The sequence below is a fragment of the Orbicella faveolata genome, unplaced genomic scaffold (genome assembly GCF_042242905.1).
Source record: "Orbicella faveolata isolate gen_17 unplaced genomic scaffold, um_ofav_v1 contig_3, whole genome shotgun sequence".
Taxonomy (NCBI): Eukaryota; Metazoa; Cnidaria; class Anthozoa; order Scleractinia; family Merulinidae; genus Orbicella; species Orbicella faveolata.
The window spans coordinates 11,580,741-11,600,024 of record NW_028301558.1 but is presented as its reverse complement, the minus strand read 5'-3'; the positions used below and the strand labels follow the sequence as shown (position 1 = coordinate 11,600,024).

The following is a 19,284-nucleotide window of genomic DNA, read 5'->3' as shown; positions in this document are numbered from 1 at the left end:
GCTTTGACCACAACCCGCTTTTCAGGATTTCCTTGTGTCTGTTCGAACCGCCGCCATATTCTTGCAATATCTAACGTTGGAATTGGCCTTTTTTGTGGTATTTGCCTTTGTTCTTCTCAAGATTTCGCGTATGAAATCCTGAAAAAATATTTCTTCGGTGATTGATAAAGTAATTTCTAGAAAATAGCCGACAAGCGTTGCTAGAATTGTCGCCGCAAATTGTACAAAGAGAAATATTGCCGGTGCCTTGGAACAACGCCGGTGTGTTCGCTCGAGACGAATGTGCAGTGCTTACAGCCAAGAGTGGAAAGGCGAAAACTCCCCGAAACTATAAGTCGCTCAGTCCTCTGGCCACTGTATCGGAGCTGGAGTCAAAGAACATATTATCTTTTGAAAACAGCGGAGAAGAAAACGCTGTGTAAAACTATGGCTAACACAGCTCGTGCTAGAGTATACTCGGATGTAAATGTGCATCGGCCAAGAGAGTATTGGGATTATGAATCTCATGTTATAGAATGGGGGTGAGTATTTTCACATTTTAGTTCGTTAATTAAATGATAAATGAGTGTAGTAAACATATGCCATTTACAACAAGGTTCAAATGTAAGATGTTTAATTCAAGCTTGGTGAGCCGAACGCCTGGCCATGTCTTTGGACATGCACAAGACAACCAACGTGGCTGATTGTTGAAACTAGGCGGGAGTGAAGAAACGGTCTGCAAGCTGAGGATAATAATAAATTCTTGCTGTCCCTGTATATCGTTTCTTCACTATATATAAGTATAAATATATATGGCTCGGCGCTGGTAATGCTTCTGTTGTCAAACTTCATGTGTCATTCCAAACATGAATGACGTCTAGCTCAGAATCGTGTTAGTACATGAAAAAATGGGCATGATTTAAGACCGTGCAGCGAGGTTTTAGTTTGTTTTAACGTGGTCGTAAGTGTATCAGTCTGTTTTACTGTTGACTAAAACTTGAATGTAAAAATATTCCTTTTTGCCTAAATTATAATTAAGCCTTATTTTGTTTTAGTGCTGTAATTAAGCTCTGATATTTTTATGCAGGGTTACCATAGTGCTCAATCCTTTACGATTTTCGTCAACATTGTTTGTTTTAATTTATTGAGGAGAAATAAGTAGAATTCCAAGCCCTAAGTTTACTGGCATGTCATATTTTGTGGTCCTGTGTTGTGATTTACTGTGTACCTCTTACTGATTTACTTATCACTTCCCCAACTCAGTGGGTTGAAAGAAATAAATATTTAATGAAATTCAACAGAAGTTAGCTTCTTAAGTCCTGCATTTCAAAGAGGCCTAGAAAACAATTTCTCTTTGTGAAAACGTCTCAATGACTATAAACACGAAACATTTTTTTTTTGCCTCATGTAATCAAGCAAATTATTAAATACAGCTCAAATGTAAATGATGCAATGCAGTTGTAGGATTATTTTATTCATTTGCGTATATGTACTTGTTTTCCACTGTTTACATGTAATTAATTTTTATACCTTACTTTTCCCTTGACTCACTTAAATGCAACAGTAATAGATACACACATGAGACACGTAAAATTATATTGTAAAGAAACCATTGTACACTGTACATACATGTACATTTACTTGAGCAAATGAAACTGCTACCACGTTTAAGTTCTGTTTACAACATTTCTTGGAAAGTTGGCATCAATGTTTTGCTAGTATAGTGTGACTGAATTATCACAGTCACAAAGTAAATGGTAAAAGCTGTTTTTTACTAGCGCATAAGCATAAATTATGGTACTGATATGCATAAACCGACATATGTAGGCACAGTAAGATGTTGAGACTATGCTTTGTTCGGACAATTTCCTAACAAAAGGTGCTACTTAACAACTCCTTACTGCATCTGGGTTTGTTGCTTATGTATGTTGCTTTTGTATTTTTAGCACAATTTATGCTCTTTATAGATCTTTGTTTTAGTTTGTTAGCTTCTTTTTATGTAAAGCACTTTCAAATTTTTCACACTATGAGCACTATATAAATGTATAATTATTATTATTATTTATATGTATGAGTAAATATCAACGCTAACAGTACCCATATACATGCTCAAGTTTTACTAATGCAGGTATGTTTATCTGTAACTGCTACTGTTTCACAAGCTACATGTAACAGTACCTAATGAAGAAACTCTTTCGTGTAGGCAACAAGATAGCTATGAACTTGTTCGCAAACTGGGTAGAGGAAAATATAGTGAAGTCTTTGAAGCGATAAACGTCTCAAATGAAGAGATTGAGAAAGTGGTAGTTAAAATTTTAAAGGTTAGTTGTCTTTGTGGTCAACTGTTAGAGAAATACATGTACTGTATTTGTAATGTTCAAATCAATGTGCTTCATGTGGTTGTAAGAGAAATACATGTAAAATTTATCAGGGGAGCAGGGACAGTGCAGTCTGGATAGAACTCACCACTGAGTGTGACCCAAGTGATACACTAGCTTGGACTTGGTTACTGAGTCTGTTGTTGGGTTTTACAATGTACTGTAGCCTGCTTAAGTTTTGTTTTCCTGTGTGCAATACCTGGGTGGGGGGTGGGGGGGGGGGGGTATTCCTTTAGATGGGCTATATACATGTAGGTATGTGCAACCCCAAAGGGCCTGGTATTTTCAGCTGTTTTGGTCATACATGTATATAGGGTATCGATTTTGTCCATTTTGTTCATAACAAGGGTATGGTTTTGCACTCTTGTCTTGAAGTGGGTATATTTTTTTAGATGAAGCTACTTTTCACTATTATTGATAAGACTATTAACAAAAGCCCTTCATAAATTATGTTTAAAGGGCAACTGTGTCAGCCACAACAGTCGTAAATAGGATATTAAATTTTTGATCGGGTCATAAATAGGGTAGGGAAAATTACAGATTTTGGTCATAAATAGGGTAAGGGTGTTGGGAAGCGGGCTGCACACCCCCACCCAATTTTTCTGGGAGTACCTCCCGAGGGTGCAAATCAATACAAGCCCAATAATTTCAAATACATGGAAACCAGTTTTTCAGTTCCATGTGTAATGATTGGGAGTAATGATCTGTAACAGAGCAGGTAGATTTCTTAGCTGATTTGAACTCAAATGGTAACAAATTTTCTGTAACAGAGTTTTTCAGCACATTAATCACACAGTACCGGAAAGAAGCGTTACTGAGAGGTCATAGGGGTTGTACAGTTCAACTTTCCTCAAAAAGCAACATTTTCCAAATTCTTAGCTTTATTATGAAAAGCAACGATCTACTAAAAACCAGCTTTGGCATACATGTACGTGTACATGTTTTCATGTAAGATTTTTGATTAGAACTGTAACATTCATTTGTGTGAACCTTGTTTTCCTTGCAGCCTGTTAAAAAGAAGAAAATAAAGAGAGAGATAAAAATCTTAGAAAACCTGAGAGGAGGACCCAATATTATTAATCTTCTTGATGTCGTAAAAGACCCTGTGGTATGTCAATACATTTGGTGTAATGTACATGTACCTACTAGCAGATAAGTAAATATATTCCTAGCTTTGTTTTTTTAGCACCTCAAGAAGATAGTGGAAGTGTTCTGCCACCAAATTATCTTGTCATGTTGTACATCTTTGTGGTAAATCTTTTATACATGTAAATCTGTAAATACACAGTTCATAGACATTTTCTTTCAAGTTCAATCCTCTTTTCACAAACACTGGTCCATAGTGATCACTTGTATACCGTACTGTGTTTCAAGTAGGAGTCTTCAAAAGTTATGAATTATCAATTGAGACAGACAAGATAGAAATTGCCATAACAGGGTTGCCACAGACTGGTCAGAGACAAAAACTCTCCAAGGTCAGGGAAAAGTCAGGAAATAATATTTTGAGGCAGGGAAAATTGAAATAATGTAACATAGCTAATTAAAAACTTGTTGGGGTCACTGTGATTTCCGTAATGAAGAAGGAAAATTTGTTGAAAACTTATCAGTGTTAATGGATGGCTAGAAAGGACAGCTGCAAGGGCAGGCTAGATGCTGCTACTATATGTAACCTTTTGTATTTATTTAGTCAGGGAAATTTTATTTTTGTCACAAAAAAGTCAGGTAAGAGTTATATGTAGGGAGTTTTACAGAGTGAGTCTGTGGCAACCATGTTTTTCTCCGTCTTACAGCTGCATGTACATGCAGTTATTATCTTTATGATGTTTTTTTTTTTCGTCACTTACAGTCCAGGACACCAGCATTAGTTTTTGAGTATGTTAACAACACAGATTTTAAGGTGAGTTTTAATTTCTACACATACCTTGCTTTTTGTGGCTAATATATAGATTTATAGTTATATTTAGGCCTGCAGCATGTCAAGCTAGTCTGATTCTATTTTTATTGGTTTCAAGTTCAGTATCTTAATCTGAAATGTTATGAGGAAAATAGAAATCAAACTTGTCAATGAAATCTGCATTCAGATCAAGTTTGAGCTGCAACCTATACACCTGAATGTACCTGTATACAATACATGTCCTTACATGAACATACAAGTAATACTTATAACAGTATAATGTACCCTTGTTTACATAGATGTTCATAATTTAAGAATTCTGTTGTTTTCCTTTACAGCAACTGTACCAGAAATTTACTGATTATGACATCCGATTTTACTTATATGAACTTCTGAAGGTTAGTTTGAGAACATTTTAGTTTAAGAACAGATTACATACATTAGGTGAATTTGAAAAGTTTTAGTCCATGTTTAATAATCTGTGGAACTTGTCTCTTGGTCTTTCAGGCCTTGGACTATTGTCACAGTATGGGGATAATGCACAGAGATGTCAAGCCACATAATGTTATGATTGATCATGAAAAGAGACAGGTACGCTGTTTACAAACAAAGTTTTTTGTATAACTTGTAGTGTAATACTTTGACTGATCTTGATTTTTTTGTGTGTGTCAGTATTACCGGTAGAAGCACTGCTTACAGGATTTATATACAATGGAACCTTGCCTCTACCATCATTCAGTGTACTGTGCATGCATTGCAAAGACTCAGATATCAAAACTAAAACTACCATCAAACATAGGGCTATACATCATATACATGTATCACAGTCCGTGTTCGTTGAAGGGAGAGAAGTGTTCACTTTGTTTCAGTTACAGTATTTTCTGTAATAGTTTCTCATTTTCAAATCATTTTTGATATGCAAAACAAGATCTACAGATAGTATTATGGTCCTTTAGGAAAAATATACATACAGATTATACACTTTTGTCAGTCCCAAATACAATTTATCTAGAACTGTACATTGTAGCTTTGTTTCTTTTTCTCTGTTTGATTTGATTAATTATTTTGTTGTTTTATTTTCACCAGTTACGACTAATAGACTGGGGTTTAGCTGAGTTTTATCACCCAGGTCAAGAGTACAATGTACGAGTGGCTTCCAGATACTTCAAAGGACCTGAATTACTGGTGGATCATCAAGTATGTGCTATGTGTGTCTGTCACAAGTGTTCAGGCATACAACATGTCGAGTGCAAGTCAAAAGACAGTCTACAGTTCATTTTCATTCTTGTGATAAAAATCTGTAGCCTTCATACAAGATGCTTGTCTCAAAAAAAGACTTAAACTTCCAGTTCATATTCATGTACCTTTCAACAACCTTTCATGTTCAACAGGTTCAACATACATGTATCACATGTATCACATGTGACTGAGTATAGATTTTCTTGTGCAAGGTCATACACAGCCATGTGTACAGTACTGAGCAGTGTGCCTCTTAAGGTGCTCTGTTAAGGTTGGAAAGTGGGGCAGTGCAACATGTCTTTAAATCTTTAACCATGTAAGCTCATTTTAATTGCATGTCCTGCTGCATTTTGATAACTGTTTTGTTGCTACATGTACACTGTGGTGGTGACATGCTGTACAGATACATGTACACTCTACTTGTTGATTAGCTTCTGACAACTAATTTAGACATGCATGTTAATGTTTTTGTTTTCAGGAGTATGACTATTCCCTTGACATGTGGAGTTTTGGCTGCATGCTGGCTAGTATGGTGAGAATCAGAAGTGACAAATTTATTTCTTCTTGTAATGTCTATTGACATGATGAGGGGACTGAGAAAGAAAAAAAAAGCATAATTTACATGTACATGTAGGGTACATTGTCTTTGTACAGAACAAAATCATGGTGTACAATAGACAATATTTGTATTCTTAGTATTAGACTGGAATTAGCTTGAAACTGGGGCTAATGCAGGGAGTCTTTTCAAATGCAAATGACGTACATCATTTTGGACTGGGTATTATATTTTGTTTTGATGAATACAACTACCATGATTCCCTGCAGGTAGGCATGTCTCATACAGTTGTAGAGGGAATTGGACATCATGAGCATAGCCCTGCTATGGTTAAAGTCTGTAGTCTCGCTTCCTTCTTATGGTGTCCTGTTATTTTAAGACATTGTGTTTGTTACAGATTTTCAGAAAAGAACCCTTCTTCCATGGACATGACAACTATGATCAAGTTAGTGTTACTAACTTACTGTATGATGTTTCCTCTCTTTCTTGTTAAAGTTTTGTCTTCAAGTGTTTCGGTTATGTGTACAAGGTGAACTCTCTTCCACATGCCTAAGGTCTTATGTGGCTTTTCCTCTCTAAGAAATAAAAGTCAGACTTACTAAGGTGGTGCCACTGTGCAGTATTTGGTACAAAATAGGCAGAACATTTTCTTTGATTGCTGCTTGTAAATTGGTCTTCAGTCAACACTACATTAAAAGTGTGACAAACTTCTTTTATAGTAGATGTACCCATGTTACTTAAAGCCAACAATAAGCTACAGTAATAGATAATCGTAATATTATCCCTTTACTTCAGCTTGTCAGAATTGCCAAAGTTATAGGAACAGATGAGCTTTTTGAGTATGTCGAGAAGTACCATATAGAATTAGACCCAAGATTCAACGACATCTTAGGGAGGTGAGTTTTTGTTTTATCAAAGGTTTTCAACCTTAGTACAGTGTACCAACATTGGGAGACATTTATTTTAATATAATGTGTACATGTACATATGTGTTTTGCCAATTTCCTGACTTTATTTGTAAATTGTGTTGTCTTTTTGAAACATAACTGTATGCAGGCTTTTAGCCAGATGGGTGTCCAGGCATCCTGTAGACAGCCACTTATTAAAGAATATCCGTTTATTTTTCGTATGTTGCCTTATAAAATTGTTCATTTGAGCAGGCCATACGGCATGGCACATTTTGGACGCCCACTTTTCAAATCCTGGCTTAAAGCCTGACTGTATGTACAAGTACATCTACACATACAGTTGGTATATTTTGAATGAATGTGTTAAAATGTGCTATGTTATCCTTATCCTTATGTTGCTGGCCAAGTGAAAACAATCGTTTGCAAAAAAAGTAAGGTTATAATGTTAAATTAAATGCAGTATTACACTAAATACATGCAAGGCAAGGATAAATGTACTGTATCATATGATATCTGAACAGTATTAAAATGGGAGTGTGGAATACCTGGTAGTTATTGCTCCTCCCTCTCCTATTCATTCAGTGCATGCAGCTATAGTTATACACTACATGTAAAGTAAAATTAAGATATCTTGGATAACAAGGCTGTTGTTATATGTACATGTATGTTTTGAACATTGTGTTTTTATCATAGACATTCAAGGAAAAGGTGGGAAAGATTCACTCACTCAGAAAATGAACTTTTAGTAAGTCCTGAAGCAATTGACTTGCTGGACAAGCTCCTAAGATATGATATAGCGGTAAGTTGAAATTGAAATAGGCAATACATGCTGAGAACTCCTCATTTATTTTCATAATAAATTATAATTTCTTTATATTTAAAAAAAAAAAAAATTAACAACCACTTTCATCTTCATTTCAGAGTTATAAATTAAAGTAATGTATCACTGACACTTTGTTAGTAATTAGGTGTTTCACAGCATCAGTAGGGCTGTCATTAACTTTTGAGTCACCTGTAGCCTTGTTCTCCACACTCATAGCAAACTTGTTACGTTGTGGGTAAATTTTATCAACAATGGGCAATTTCACCTGCAGCATCAGGGGAAAATCAAACATGATCAGCCATAACAGGTGTTACGTTTCGGGTTACAGCCATTGATGACAGCCCTGATCAGTTACTTTTACTCTAATGAAGCGTTGATATATTATTGAAGATACAACAGTGTTCATTGATTATATTGTACGTGTTTGTAATGTTATTAACAGGCCCAATGTACCAAATCCTTGCAGATAAGTGCAGTGTCACGTATGGACCCAGTAAATTGGTCAAGCTCACAAAGAGTCTCTAGCTCTTGTTTGCCTGGTATCTGGGAGGTCGTGGGTTTGATGAGTCTTGTTGGGGACTCAGATTTTTCTTTGTTTCATGCTCGGGGCAACTTTTCATCTTTATCACTCATTCACCCAACTGCAAATTTACCATCTTTCACTTATTGCACAGCCTGTAGCTTTACAAGTGAATGCATTAATTTTGTGAAAATCGTGCTCAGCTTAATTTGTAGTTGAAATTTACTGCAGCGATCATTTTTACTGCCAGAAGATTTGATACACATGTGCTTCTTGTTTATAGGAGCGCCTTACTGCGAGAGAAGCCATGGAACATCCATATTTCCGTGAGTTGCATTATTATGCATTTATTCGATAAATGAAACATTAATATATCGTAAGAAAATGTCAAAAATCAGAGAACTGGGTCCCCAAGTTTGTCTTTGCAGTGAATTGTAGAACAAATTTGTTGAAGGTTTATTCAAAAGACAATGGTGAATACCTTCTATTTAAAAACATACACAAATGTACAAACATGGCCTTGTGTGTGGTTTGTTCACAGTCAAATCTCTTATAATACAATGTATGTAAAACAGATATTGGTACAACGGTGGGTAGAGTTTGTATTAATCTGCTTCTCTGTGGGCTCTGTTACATTTTGTAGAGTCTTTTTAACGTACAGGTGTGTAGGTGGGGTTAATTAATGTTTGTCACTTCAGATAAATGGACCTGTCTATAAAGCAGACGTGTTTGTTTGTTTGTGTTTGGGAATTATGGTCTTGTAGGAGCAGGAGAATTGTGTATCAAACTAGGTGAGTGATCTGTCAATGTGCAAGTTAGTTGGTAGTACATGTAACATCTTCACTTCACCTTTTCAGATCCAGTTGTGAGACAGGAACAACAAAGACTGGCACAGACTATAATCTCTCCAGTCCCTATGCAGTCCAGTGGAACACCGACGCAACAAATTGTTTCGCCCATCCCAGCTTCGCCAACATCGCCCCTGCCCAATTCAACCCCTGCATGACAAGATTATAACTGTAGTCAAAGGGATGTGGGTACGTGGGCTTAATCTGGATCTTTTTCACTGAGAAAAGGATAGTTTGCCTCAATGGGTGCAATTTTTCAACAAGATTACAACTGTATTCAAAAGGATGTGGTACATGGGCTTAACGTCCATCTTTTCTCACCGAGAAAAAATGCTTTTCGTGCATGTAAATGTACATGTAGATGGGTGCAATTTTCAACAATATATTTAAGGGTCTAGGTCAAGCTATTTTTGGCAATTCTAGGTGTTTTGCCTTTCTAGTTTAATAATGAAAATAGTCTGATGAAAGCGAGTGAATACTATACATGTAGGTGTTTCTAAAGAACAGACTAGATTTCTGATTTTTTTAGTTACGATGTTGAATTCTGTTTCAGCCGTTTACTCAATGTTTCTGTTATTTGTGCCATTGTAGTTGGTCATCTTTTTATATAGTTTTCAGCTGTTTGATTTAGAACCAGTTATATTCTTTGAACAATTCGCTTAAAGTAGCGTGACCTAGCCACCGATGCAGTCACTTTTTGAGCTTGTCGCGCAATCTTTCCTCAACGCGTGGCGTGTCCACGTGGGTGTGGTTCGAGTTCATTTGACCCCTAAAAGACACCACTTTAACACAGAGAGACAAGTATAGGTTACAATGATTTAAGTAATGATAAAAACAATGTTATCAAAAACTTTATCCTATAGATAGATTGTAAAAGCATTGCCTTAAAACTCCAGGTATTTCTCCATGTGTAACCCTAAAAGATACCTTCGTGTTTTGTCCTGGACACCCTAAGTGAGACCAAAAGCCAAAGCCTTTTCACATGGGAGCATCCCCCCCCCCTCCCCTACTCCACTCCCGGGACGTGCCCAGAGAGTGTCTGCATACGAGTCTAAAGATGATAAAGCCCTTTAAACTATTTGACATTTCTAGTTAGCTTGCCTAGATATAGGGGACGTAAAACCTGACATTGTTGTGCAAAGCAAAAAGTTCTTGTCAAAGTTGCATCAATTTTGCCCGTGACAACATGAGGCAATGTTGTCAAAGTACCATTATTATTTTTACAAACATATTTTAAATAAGATATTTCATCCTTTTCCCAAACTTTAAATGTAGAATGTTGAAGAGGGTAGAACATTTTCGTTTCCCTAATTTGATTCAAAAAGGCTAACTTATAACATGTTATCCCACATTTCTTTGGAAACAGGGTTAATTAATGAGTGAGGAGGTAGTCCTTGCAGATGTTGCCGCTCATAAGAACTTCCATAGTTGATACTCAGTTTTCTTTTTGAGCGATGTAAATTATTGTTTTAGCTACAGTCTTATTAATGTGACTGTCATATATCTTGTAAAGTGTCTTGGTTATCGACTCGCTTTCTTCTGTTGACATTGTGATTTGCAACCTTCCAAGTATTGTTGTGTTTGTGAAGACGAGAAAAGTACACTGCATGGCGGCGGCCAGTGTGCTGGTAGTTAGCCACTTGGGTCTTTGTATTGTATGTTGATATCTTTGTAAAATATATTCTTACAGAAGTAAGTTGGGGTAGATCTTTGAACTTGGTCCTCTACGTAGCTGAAAATAAACAAAATGAGTGTGCTGTCATTATTGTGTTTTTCTTATTGCTATTTCATTTCAAATTCTCCCGAGCGCTGCTTCATGTTAGTATGTCCCGGGGGGGGGGGGGTAGGGTTATAGGACCCCCAAGAGCTAATACTTTACAAAACCCGCCCTAGACCTCAACCCATACTCGCAGTAGGCACAAGACAGTCACCATTTGAAATTTAGTCAAACGCGGAAAAGGTGCTGTAAACCATAGGCTACTATGTGTAAACAGCCTTGGTTTTATGAGGGTTCTTAACGGAGGGGGGCGGGTGACTTAAAAGCCTACTTTTCCCCAAAATCCAGTCCTCTTTTCATGACCCAAATCCCGTTTTCCCAGTGAAAAAAAAAAAAAAAAAGCAAATCCCACATCGCGAACGCAAAATGGCGGTATGTGGCCGAGTGGGGAAGAAGACGGCACATGGGCGGTATGGTATCGCCGAGTAAGGAAGAAGGCGAGACCTGCGTGCCGCACCCATGTCTCGTCCCACTCCCTTTTGGGCCAAAGCGTCTCGCCTCATTGCCCATGCTGAATTTTGAGAGAAAAATAGACTACCAGCAGTCTAGGAGACTTCAGAGGACATGATGTTCGGTCAAACACTCGTCACTATACCCAGCTGTGGCGACTTGATGGCGCCACTAAAGTTGTTGTCCATCCTCAATTATACAACTGTGTGGTAAGTTTTACTTTGATTGACACATTGTACACGAGTCTTATTAAAAACTTACACCTGAGGCGACATCGTTATTTGAAGTCATATCAGTCTATCGCCCAAATCAAAAAAAAAAAAGCTTTGAACTTAGATTCGCTCGCTCTTCAGCTATGTGAGGACAGCTGTACTCACACAAAAATATTAAATATTCGGTTTCAGCTGTTCCCAGTTTGAAACAAACTGGAACCCTAATCAAGATATTTCGTTTTCTAAAGGTGGGTGAAAAATACAACTTCCTTGGTTTCTGGCCCTGTGAAGAACGCATTCCCGTACAAATTGTCGTAGAAATTACGTTTTCTACATCCAAGCTGCGCGAAAATTGGGTCGAAGTGAGAAAAGAAAAGGAAAAGAAAGGAACGTTCGATACGCAGAGTACTTGAGTTTAAGCTGAGAAACACTAACACTTTGCCTAATCAAAACACAGGGATGAAATCGATAGAAAAAGGGCGCCAAATATAGAAAATCGCGGTAAATTATATGTAGTTGCAGGCCCTCACGTTTTGTGGAAACTATAAAATGGTAGCCGGATTAGTTGATTCAGTTTTCAAGTTCTTTTTTTGTAATAATTTGGTCAGTAAACGTGAGTTTTTCATCAATAAAGAAACCTGAAATACTCGTATATTGAATTTATCAAGTAGGCATACATTAGATTCAAGCAATCCAGTTTCGAACTCTGACTACTGAATAGTCGTGAATATTTTTCCAGAATGATGTTATGATTTATCAACGTTAAGCTCGTTAAATATTTTTTTTGTGCCGATAACTGACCACTGACCACTAAAAGAAAAACATTTCTATTTCGTTTTATCTCATATTTTAGTTCTATCGTCCAGGTAAACTGGACTTCACTAAATGATGCTATTATTCATTGACTCTGGTCCTACGTAAAGTCAAAATTGTTACAGTGGAACGTACTGATTCAGTTAAAGTTGTCTTAAATTGATTTGGCGAGGAAGACTTTTTGACAGATTTAGTCATCTATGGCCAGGAAAGATGGGACCAGAAACTCAAGCAAAATTCACCTTCAGAATCTCTACTCTGCTTCATTGTAGGTTCTATTTCTGTGTGATTTCCAAGGATCAAATACAACACGAAGATGTTCGTAGTTTTCTCACTTCTTGCCATTTTCCTACTCGCCGAGTTTGTTGAGTCCAAGCCTGGAGGTACATAAACTTGACTTTTTAAGAGACGGTCTCATGTTTGGTTTATTTTAGTTAGATCTAAGTCGCTCGTTGTTATGATGAATCCTCCCTGTCCATTCTTCACTCGTTTATTAAAGCTGTGTGTTTTTATTTACGAAGATTATATATATGTTTATGCTCACTTGCTGAACACTGGCAATCAAAAATCAGTAGATGAGCTTTAACTGAATAACCTATTCTGACAGTGTATTCGTCTATTCTCAGCTGTAAATGACTCAGAAGACAATTGTGAGCCTGGGTATGACTACAGATACTGTGGAACAAGCTGTACCAGAGGTGACTGCTCGGGCTCTCCTCACCCAGCATGCCCTGAGGGTCAACTGTGCTGTACGTGCCCCATGTAAAGTGAGTAGTATTTACACCCATTGCAGTTCGTACTATACGTTCGTTCGTTCGTTCGTTCGTTCGTTCGTTCGTTCGTTCGTTCGTTCGTTCGTACGTATGTTCGCTCGTTCGTTCGTTCGTCCCTACGTTCGTTCGTTTGCTCCTTCCTTCCTTCCTCTCTTCCTTGAATCCTTTGTTTGTTCATCCACTCATCTGTTCTTTCTGTTGTTTTCGTTTGTGCTCATCCATGGTCGTAGTCGTCAGATTATTTCAAATGAACAAAATGTTGAGTTACGTTTCAAACCGAGGTCTGAAAACACTGTTCCTTCTCGCTTTGCAAGGCTGTTCCAGACTTTTCCAATTAACTTAAGCTAGGGGAACAAGCCACTGTATCTGAGTACTTTCACTCAAATGATGTACCTTTCATGCTGTAGCCCAACAACTTATACAGCGCGTTCTATACATGTCACCAAGTTTACAATCAAGTTTTTCCGTTGCAGGAATGACTTGGTCGGGGCTAATCAAGATTAGATACGATTTGTAGAGAGGGAAAGATGTCAGTCTGATGTTTTCTCCCACTAGGAGTTTAAAGTTATCACGATGCCTCTGAAATAAAATTACAAAATTTAAATCGCTTTGTAGTAATTTATGATAAGTTAACTTGTGTAAGCATGTTCGCAGCGCGTAATTATGTAGGGACAGGGGATCTGAACTTCCCTCTGCAAGCCCACACCCCAGTTCACTCCTCGCTTTCCTTTTCTTTCTTTAGTGGAGGGCCCTGGTAGAGGTACCGAAAATATATCTCAGTCGTTAGTTAACGTTTGGGTGTCTCTCACCTTTTCAGTTAAAATTTCAGTCCATTTCTTATGTATAACTAAATCCAGCAGACGTCAAATCTTAATTAATGATTATAAAACTCGCCATTTCTCTGCTGACAGTTAAAATTTTGATACCTCCCCGGACCGACCTGCATTTGTTCGCTTGTCGTTTTCGTCCGTATATGATTTTGAATCTTTATTGAGTTTTATTGAAGTACGTTCAGTACCCGACCTAGTAAACAACAAGAAACGGGAATAAACATACAAAAGTACAGGCAAAAACAGAAATAATGACAACATTAAACTCCTTAACATAGTAAAAATATATACAAACCACAAAATACAGATTACGTGAAACTATAACGATATATATTGAGATTTTATCTCCTCGGTGACAAAAATTCATGGTACCGTAATAGGGAGCCTTAAAGGCACTCTTAACTCTCAGCTATGAATTAAAAGATCGTCTTAGTGACGCCACCTCTTTGAATATGTCTTTTTTCTTTTGTAAAAGGTTTCGTCATGCCGGAAAATCCTTTCCTCTGTTCCTAGTTTCCGCCGCCTTAGGTATCCCAGACTTATCCCAAATAAACGCTGGGATTACATTTTTTTTTATTAATTTCATTCTATTTAGTTTTCCTTGCAAACAATTTTTACATGATTTTCCAGCTGGTCTAAACACCAACATTTCTGCTTGTACTACATGCCAGCTACCTAGAATTAGATTTTTTGACACAGACACAACATAGAACATGCGGTATAGAACATGCTGCAAAACAATACAATACGTGACTTGGAGTTTTAAAAATTCTTAGAATTTCAAATCGTAATTAACTATAAATTGACCCGCTCTAGGCCAATCACAATGAAGTGATTGTCTCAGTCATGTAATAAAATTGTTTTATCATGTCATGATATTTGACAACCCGCCAACAGATTTTTAATTTCTTTTACAATCAGCCTACCAACACCAATGAAATGATGTTTTTATAAGCTGTTAAGCTGTTTAAACCGTTTGTATCAAAACCGAAGAAACGTTTCCCAGTTAAAGAACATTTAGCAAAACCTTTGCACGGCGCGGCGTTCTTGTAGGAACAAAAACGTGAATGAAAAGATGTTTGGTGTTGTTGGTGTTGCTGTATTGCTGTGTGGCTCAGGTATAACGAGTCTAAAGATGCACACATTTACTGTTTCAGTTGTAAATATTAATTTTCTCTTTATTTCTTTACATATGTTTATCTTTTCCTTTATCCAGGACTTCTAACCAGCATCGAAGGTACAAAATTCCTTTTTTCTGTCATGTCGTTCAGTTTTGTTGTCCTTTCCTCAAAATATTCCTTATGTTATGGCTGTATATGACTGTTAATGAAAACAAAGGGAAATATATAAGACTAAATACTTTCCTCAGCCACTTGTGGGGTCCGCCCAAAGACCAGGATCATTAGTGGTCATAATGCGCTCCCCAACTCATGGCCCTGGATGGTCCAGATAAATCACCTTGGAGGACATCACTGTGGAGGCGCCTTGGTGAGCCCCCAGTGGATTGTAACCGCGGCACACTGTGTAAACCATGCTCAGAAGCCGGAAAATTACCGTGAATTTAAAATAACTCTCGGCGAGCACCGAAGAAGCACACGAGAAGGATACGAGCAGGTGTTTGACGTGGCAAACATCGTTGTACACCCACAGTACGATAAACCTTCCATGGTGAATAATGATATCGGTAAGTGAAGCCAGTAGCTAGTTTTATGACAACATATCGAGTTTTTCTAGTCGCTAATAGAAGTAATGTATTCTGGTATCTGGTTGATGGCTAAATTTCTATGCAGTGGGAAATGTTGATATCGTAGTAAACTGAAGATGTTAGAGAATCAGGTTAACAAAAAAATCAAACTCGTCACCTAGCTAGCGGAAGTATATTCTGAAAAAAAAAAAAACAAAAAAAAAACCGACGAACGAGCAAAAAAATGAATGAATGAGAGAATCAATCCATCCATCAATCAATCAATCAATCAATCAATCAATCAATCAATCAATCAGTCAGTCAGTCAGTCAGTCAATCAATCAATCAGTCAATCAATCAATCAATCAGTCAATCAATCAATCAATCAACCAATGAACAAATGAAAAGGTGAACGAATGCAAGAACGAACAAAGGAATGACTGAATGAATGAATGGATGAATGAATGAATGAATGAATGAATGAATGAATGAATGAATGAATGAATGAATGAATGACTGACTGAATGGAAGATGAACGAACGAACGAACGAACGAACGAATGAATGAATGAATGAATGAATGAATGGATGGATGGATGAGTGGATGAATGAGTGAGATCCCCAGTGTGAGCGGAGTTAGTTCTTCCAATTCCCACGCACGGCTTGTCTCTCCAGCTCTCGATTAGGCACCTTTAGATTGGACTACGTGTAAGAGATTGAGTAAGGATACGATTTTCGAATTCAAACTAGTGACGTTTCTAGAGCCCTCACTCTTCATGTTGGTTTTAAGTAGAGAGGGTTACTCGTGGGATGAGTTGGATAGGTGACCTGATAATATAAAGCCTGCAAACAAGAATTGAAAAGTCGTACTTGTATAGTATTCCATCTTGTACTTATACTCGAAAAAAATCTGCTTTTTTCTCTCACCTCTTCTTTCTTCTCGCGGAGTTGAAAACGACTTTTCAGAACAAGAGCATTCATGACCATTGCAAAACGCTTTTTTCAATTCTATTATATATCTTTGTTTCTAATTAGCATTGATCAAGCTCAACCGTCCCGCCATTTTGAATCGTCAAGTGGGCTTAGTTTGCCTTCCTTATCAAGGCTACAACATTCCGGCTGGAAAGAAGTGCTATGCCACTGGTAAATATTACTTTAATTTGCTAAGCAACTGATCGTTCAATGAGAGCGTGACAAGTTACGTGGTAATCTCCCCTTGTCGCTTTGTTTTATAATTAAGTGATGAGATAATAACAATTCATAATACATCTCCACGAGTAAGTGCCCCCAAAGTGCACTTTTTGCGCTTATTTTTTTTTTTGCGAATTCAAATTGAAGAAGCCATTAGATTTCTCTTACTCTAGCTAAATTCTGTGCGCTTTAGAGTTCATTTCACTCTAGCTAGCTGTGTTCCGATGTAGAAGACTAGTTCCATAGTCGAGATATTTGCCATTACATTTGTCCTATATTACTGTAGTGTCAGTTGTACGAACGGTCAGTGTATTCTGTTAGTATACCGCAAATTGTTGTTGTTGTTGTTGTTCTTGTTTTCGCAGGGTGGGGCTTGACAATCCCTGAGGACTGGAACAGTCAAGCTGACACTCTTAAACAAGCCATGCTTCCCACAGTTAGCCAATCAGAGTGCGAGGAAGACAACAAAGATTCTGGTATTCCTGTAACCAACGCCATGTTCTGTACGGGCCATGGCGGCTCAAGCCCCATCAGCACTTGCAACACTGACAGCGGTGGACCAATAGTGTGCAAGGATTCTAGAGGCAGATGGATCTTACAGGGTGTGGTCAGCTGGGGTTCAGGTGGTTGTCATCCGGGACATTACTCTGTTAACGCTAGAGTCAGCAAGTTTACTGGCTGGATAAACAGCTACATCAGCAGCTAAGTAAGGGAGGGAGTAAGGAAGGTCTCAAAGCTTCCCATGCTCTTATGCTGTCGCAATGATAAATTTAATGTCTTACCACTGTGGAAGGTCTTGGCGTATTGCTTACAAAGTGCACTGGCCATGATTTCAGTGTTAACCTCTGTAGATTCATACCTAGTATTAAAGTAGCTAATGACTCCATGTTGCCGTCCTTGCCAGTTTGTGTTATGTAGACTTCTTTCCTTTTGTAGAATAAATGATAGTCACTGAAAAGAATAAGAAAGAATCGTACAAATTAGATGAAAAAGTTAGATGGTTCTAAGAAAGTTGACTTCTCTCGACTTAAGCATTAATCAAACCGCTGCCCCTTGCAGACCAGTCTATCTACCAGAGAGTAAGTCACCGATGGCTTAAGGGTAGATCACGTGACTTGTAGTGTGCAGAGTAGCTTGTGTATAGGAAGTGTTTCAATCGTTCTTTGTTTAGCTGCGTATCTCCTAGATAGTACAACCAAAAATGTTGCAAATGATTAATATAATAAAAGAGAGATATTGCGCAATGAAAAGGTCAAGTTCGATTATTTAGGATTGTTTATAAAACCAAAAGGGACTTTTTATCAATAGCCAATGTTGAAATATTATTAACTCGAGCTTGTAAGTGGAGACGTTGTCTCAAAGTAGGTAGTGAATAGTATTGTGAATTTATTGTGTCAATGCGTTTACCGTTTTTGTATTTTGAATTTCAGCTAATCCATAGACAAAAAGCCTGGAGATTTGAAACGTCATATCGAGTAGCGGAATGTTCACTTCAGAATGATGTAATAGAGAATAAAATAACAAAATAATAATAAGATGCGTCATGCAGTTGTTATTTTCGGGCACGTGCTTACTTCCGTTTCAGCATTCCTAAATCTGATATCACGGTTATGAAGCTTCTGAAGTTTGCTCTCAGGGGGACTTTCAGCATAAATTCCATAATCTCCCCATGACACACATCGAGTAGAACGTTTTGCTCGTTTTGCTTGGGCTTTTCTCGTTCATATTGCCTTGTTCAAAGTCTTGTTCATCGTAAGGCTGAATGATCGACGAAGGTTTGATGGGAACATTAATTTTTCGACCACTAGAATATATCAGTCTTTAAACTAGGCCAGAGCTTCCCGGCTACATATTAAAATGAGAATAGTATTAGGTGTATCCCAAGACCTTACCTGCCTTGCCAACGTTTGCCGCCCTTGCCTCTTTTAACAAGGCAACAAAATAACAAGGTAACAAAATAACAAAGTAACAAAGCTAGAAGGCATCAAAGGAACAAGGTGACAAGGAACAAAGTAGCAAAGTCTGGAAGGGCCAAGGTGACAAGGAAACAGGCTAAAAGGGTAGCAAGGTACTGCAAGGTACCAGAGTAACAAAGTGACAGGGTAACAGTACAAGGTTACAAGGCAATTAGGTAACCAGAGGGTAACATTTCGCTAAGGTAATAAGGTAACAAAGTAACAATGTAACAAGGTAACAGAATAAGACAGGTAATAAGGTATCAGCGTAACGGTTTTACCGGATAACAAAATAACAAGGTAACTCAGGGTAACGAGGTAACAAGTTATTATTTTATAAGGGTACAAGATTACGTTAAATGAACTCAGGTAACCATTACGCAATTGAGGATGGTATCTGCAGAAGCAATGTTCCTCTAATTGCAATCCCCCGTCATGCCTGCTAAGATAGTTTG

The 19,284-nt window shown here is 37.6% G+C and overlaps 2 protein-coding genes and 1 long non-coding RNA gene across 3 annotated transcripts; all 3 read left to right on the top strand.

Annotated features, from left to right (window-relative positions):
• Window positions 1-11: 11 nt before the first annotated feature.
• On the top strand, window positions 12-10,907 carry LOC110051704 (casein kinase II subunit alpha-like). The gene is made up of 13 exons (XM_020757764.2): window positions 12-521; window positions 2,183-2,300; window positions 3,364-3,465; window positions 4,204-4,254; window positions 4,590-4,649; window positions 4,759-4,842; window positions 5,338-5,448; window positions 5,969-6,022; window positions 6,444-6,491; window positions 6,842-6,942; window positions 7,648-7,753; window positions 8,581-8,623; window positions 9,155-10,907. The coding sequence occupies exons 1-13, from the start codon at window positions 427-429 to the stop codon at window positions 9,301-9,303; spliced, it is 1,122 nt and encodes a 373-aa protein (XP_020613423.1). The 5' UTR covers window positions 12-426; the 3' UTR covers window positions 9,304-10,907.
• Window positions 10,908-10,990: 83 nt separating this feature from the next.
• LOC149106380 (uncharacterized) lies at window positions 10,991-13,776 on the top strand. Its single transcript, XR_016209592.1, has 4 exons — window positions 10,991-11,832; window positions 12,670-12,780; window positions 13,024-13,164; window positions 13,644-13,776. It is a non-coding gene; the product is annotated as an uncharacterized LOC149106380 (long non-coding RNA).
• Window positions 13,777-14,997: 1,221 nt separating this feature from the next.
• Window positions 14,998-18,409, top strand: LOC110051674 (chymotrypsinogen 2-like). The gene is made up of 6 exons (XM_020757732.2): window positions 14,998-15,118; window positions 15,217-15,237; window positions 15,370-15,684; window positions 16,719-16,826; window positions 17,240-17,580; window positions 18,305-18,409. The coding sequence occupies exons 1-5, from the start codon at window positions 15,076-15,078 to the stop codon at window positions 17,578-17,580; spliced, it is 828 nt and encodes a 275-aa protein (XP_020613391.1). The 5' UTR covers window positions 14,998-15,075; the 3' UTR covers window positions 18,305-18,409.
• Window positions 18,410-19,284: the final 875 nt, after the last annotated feature.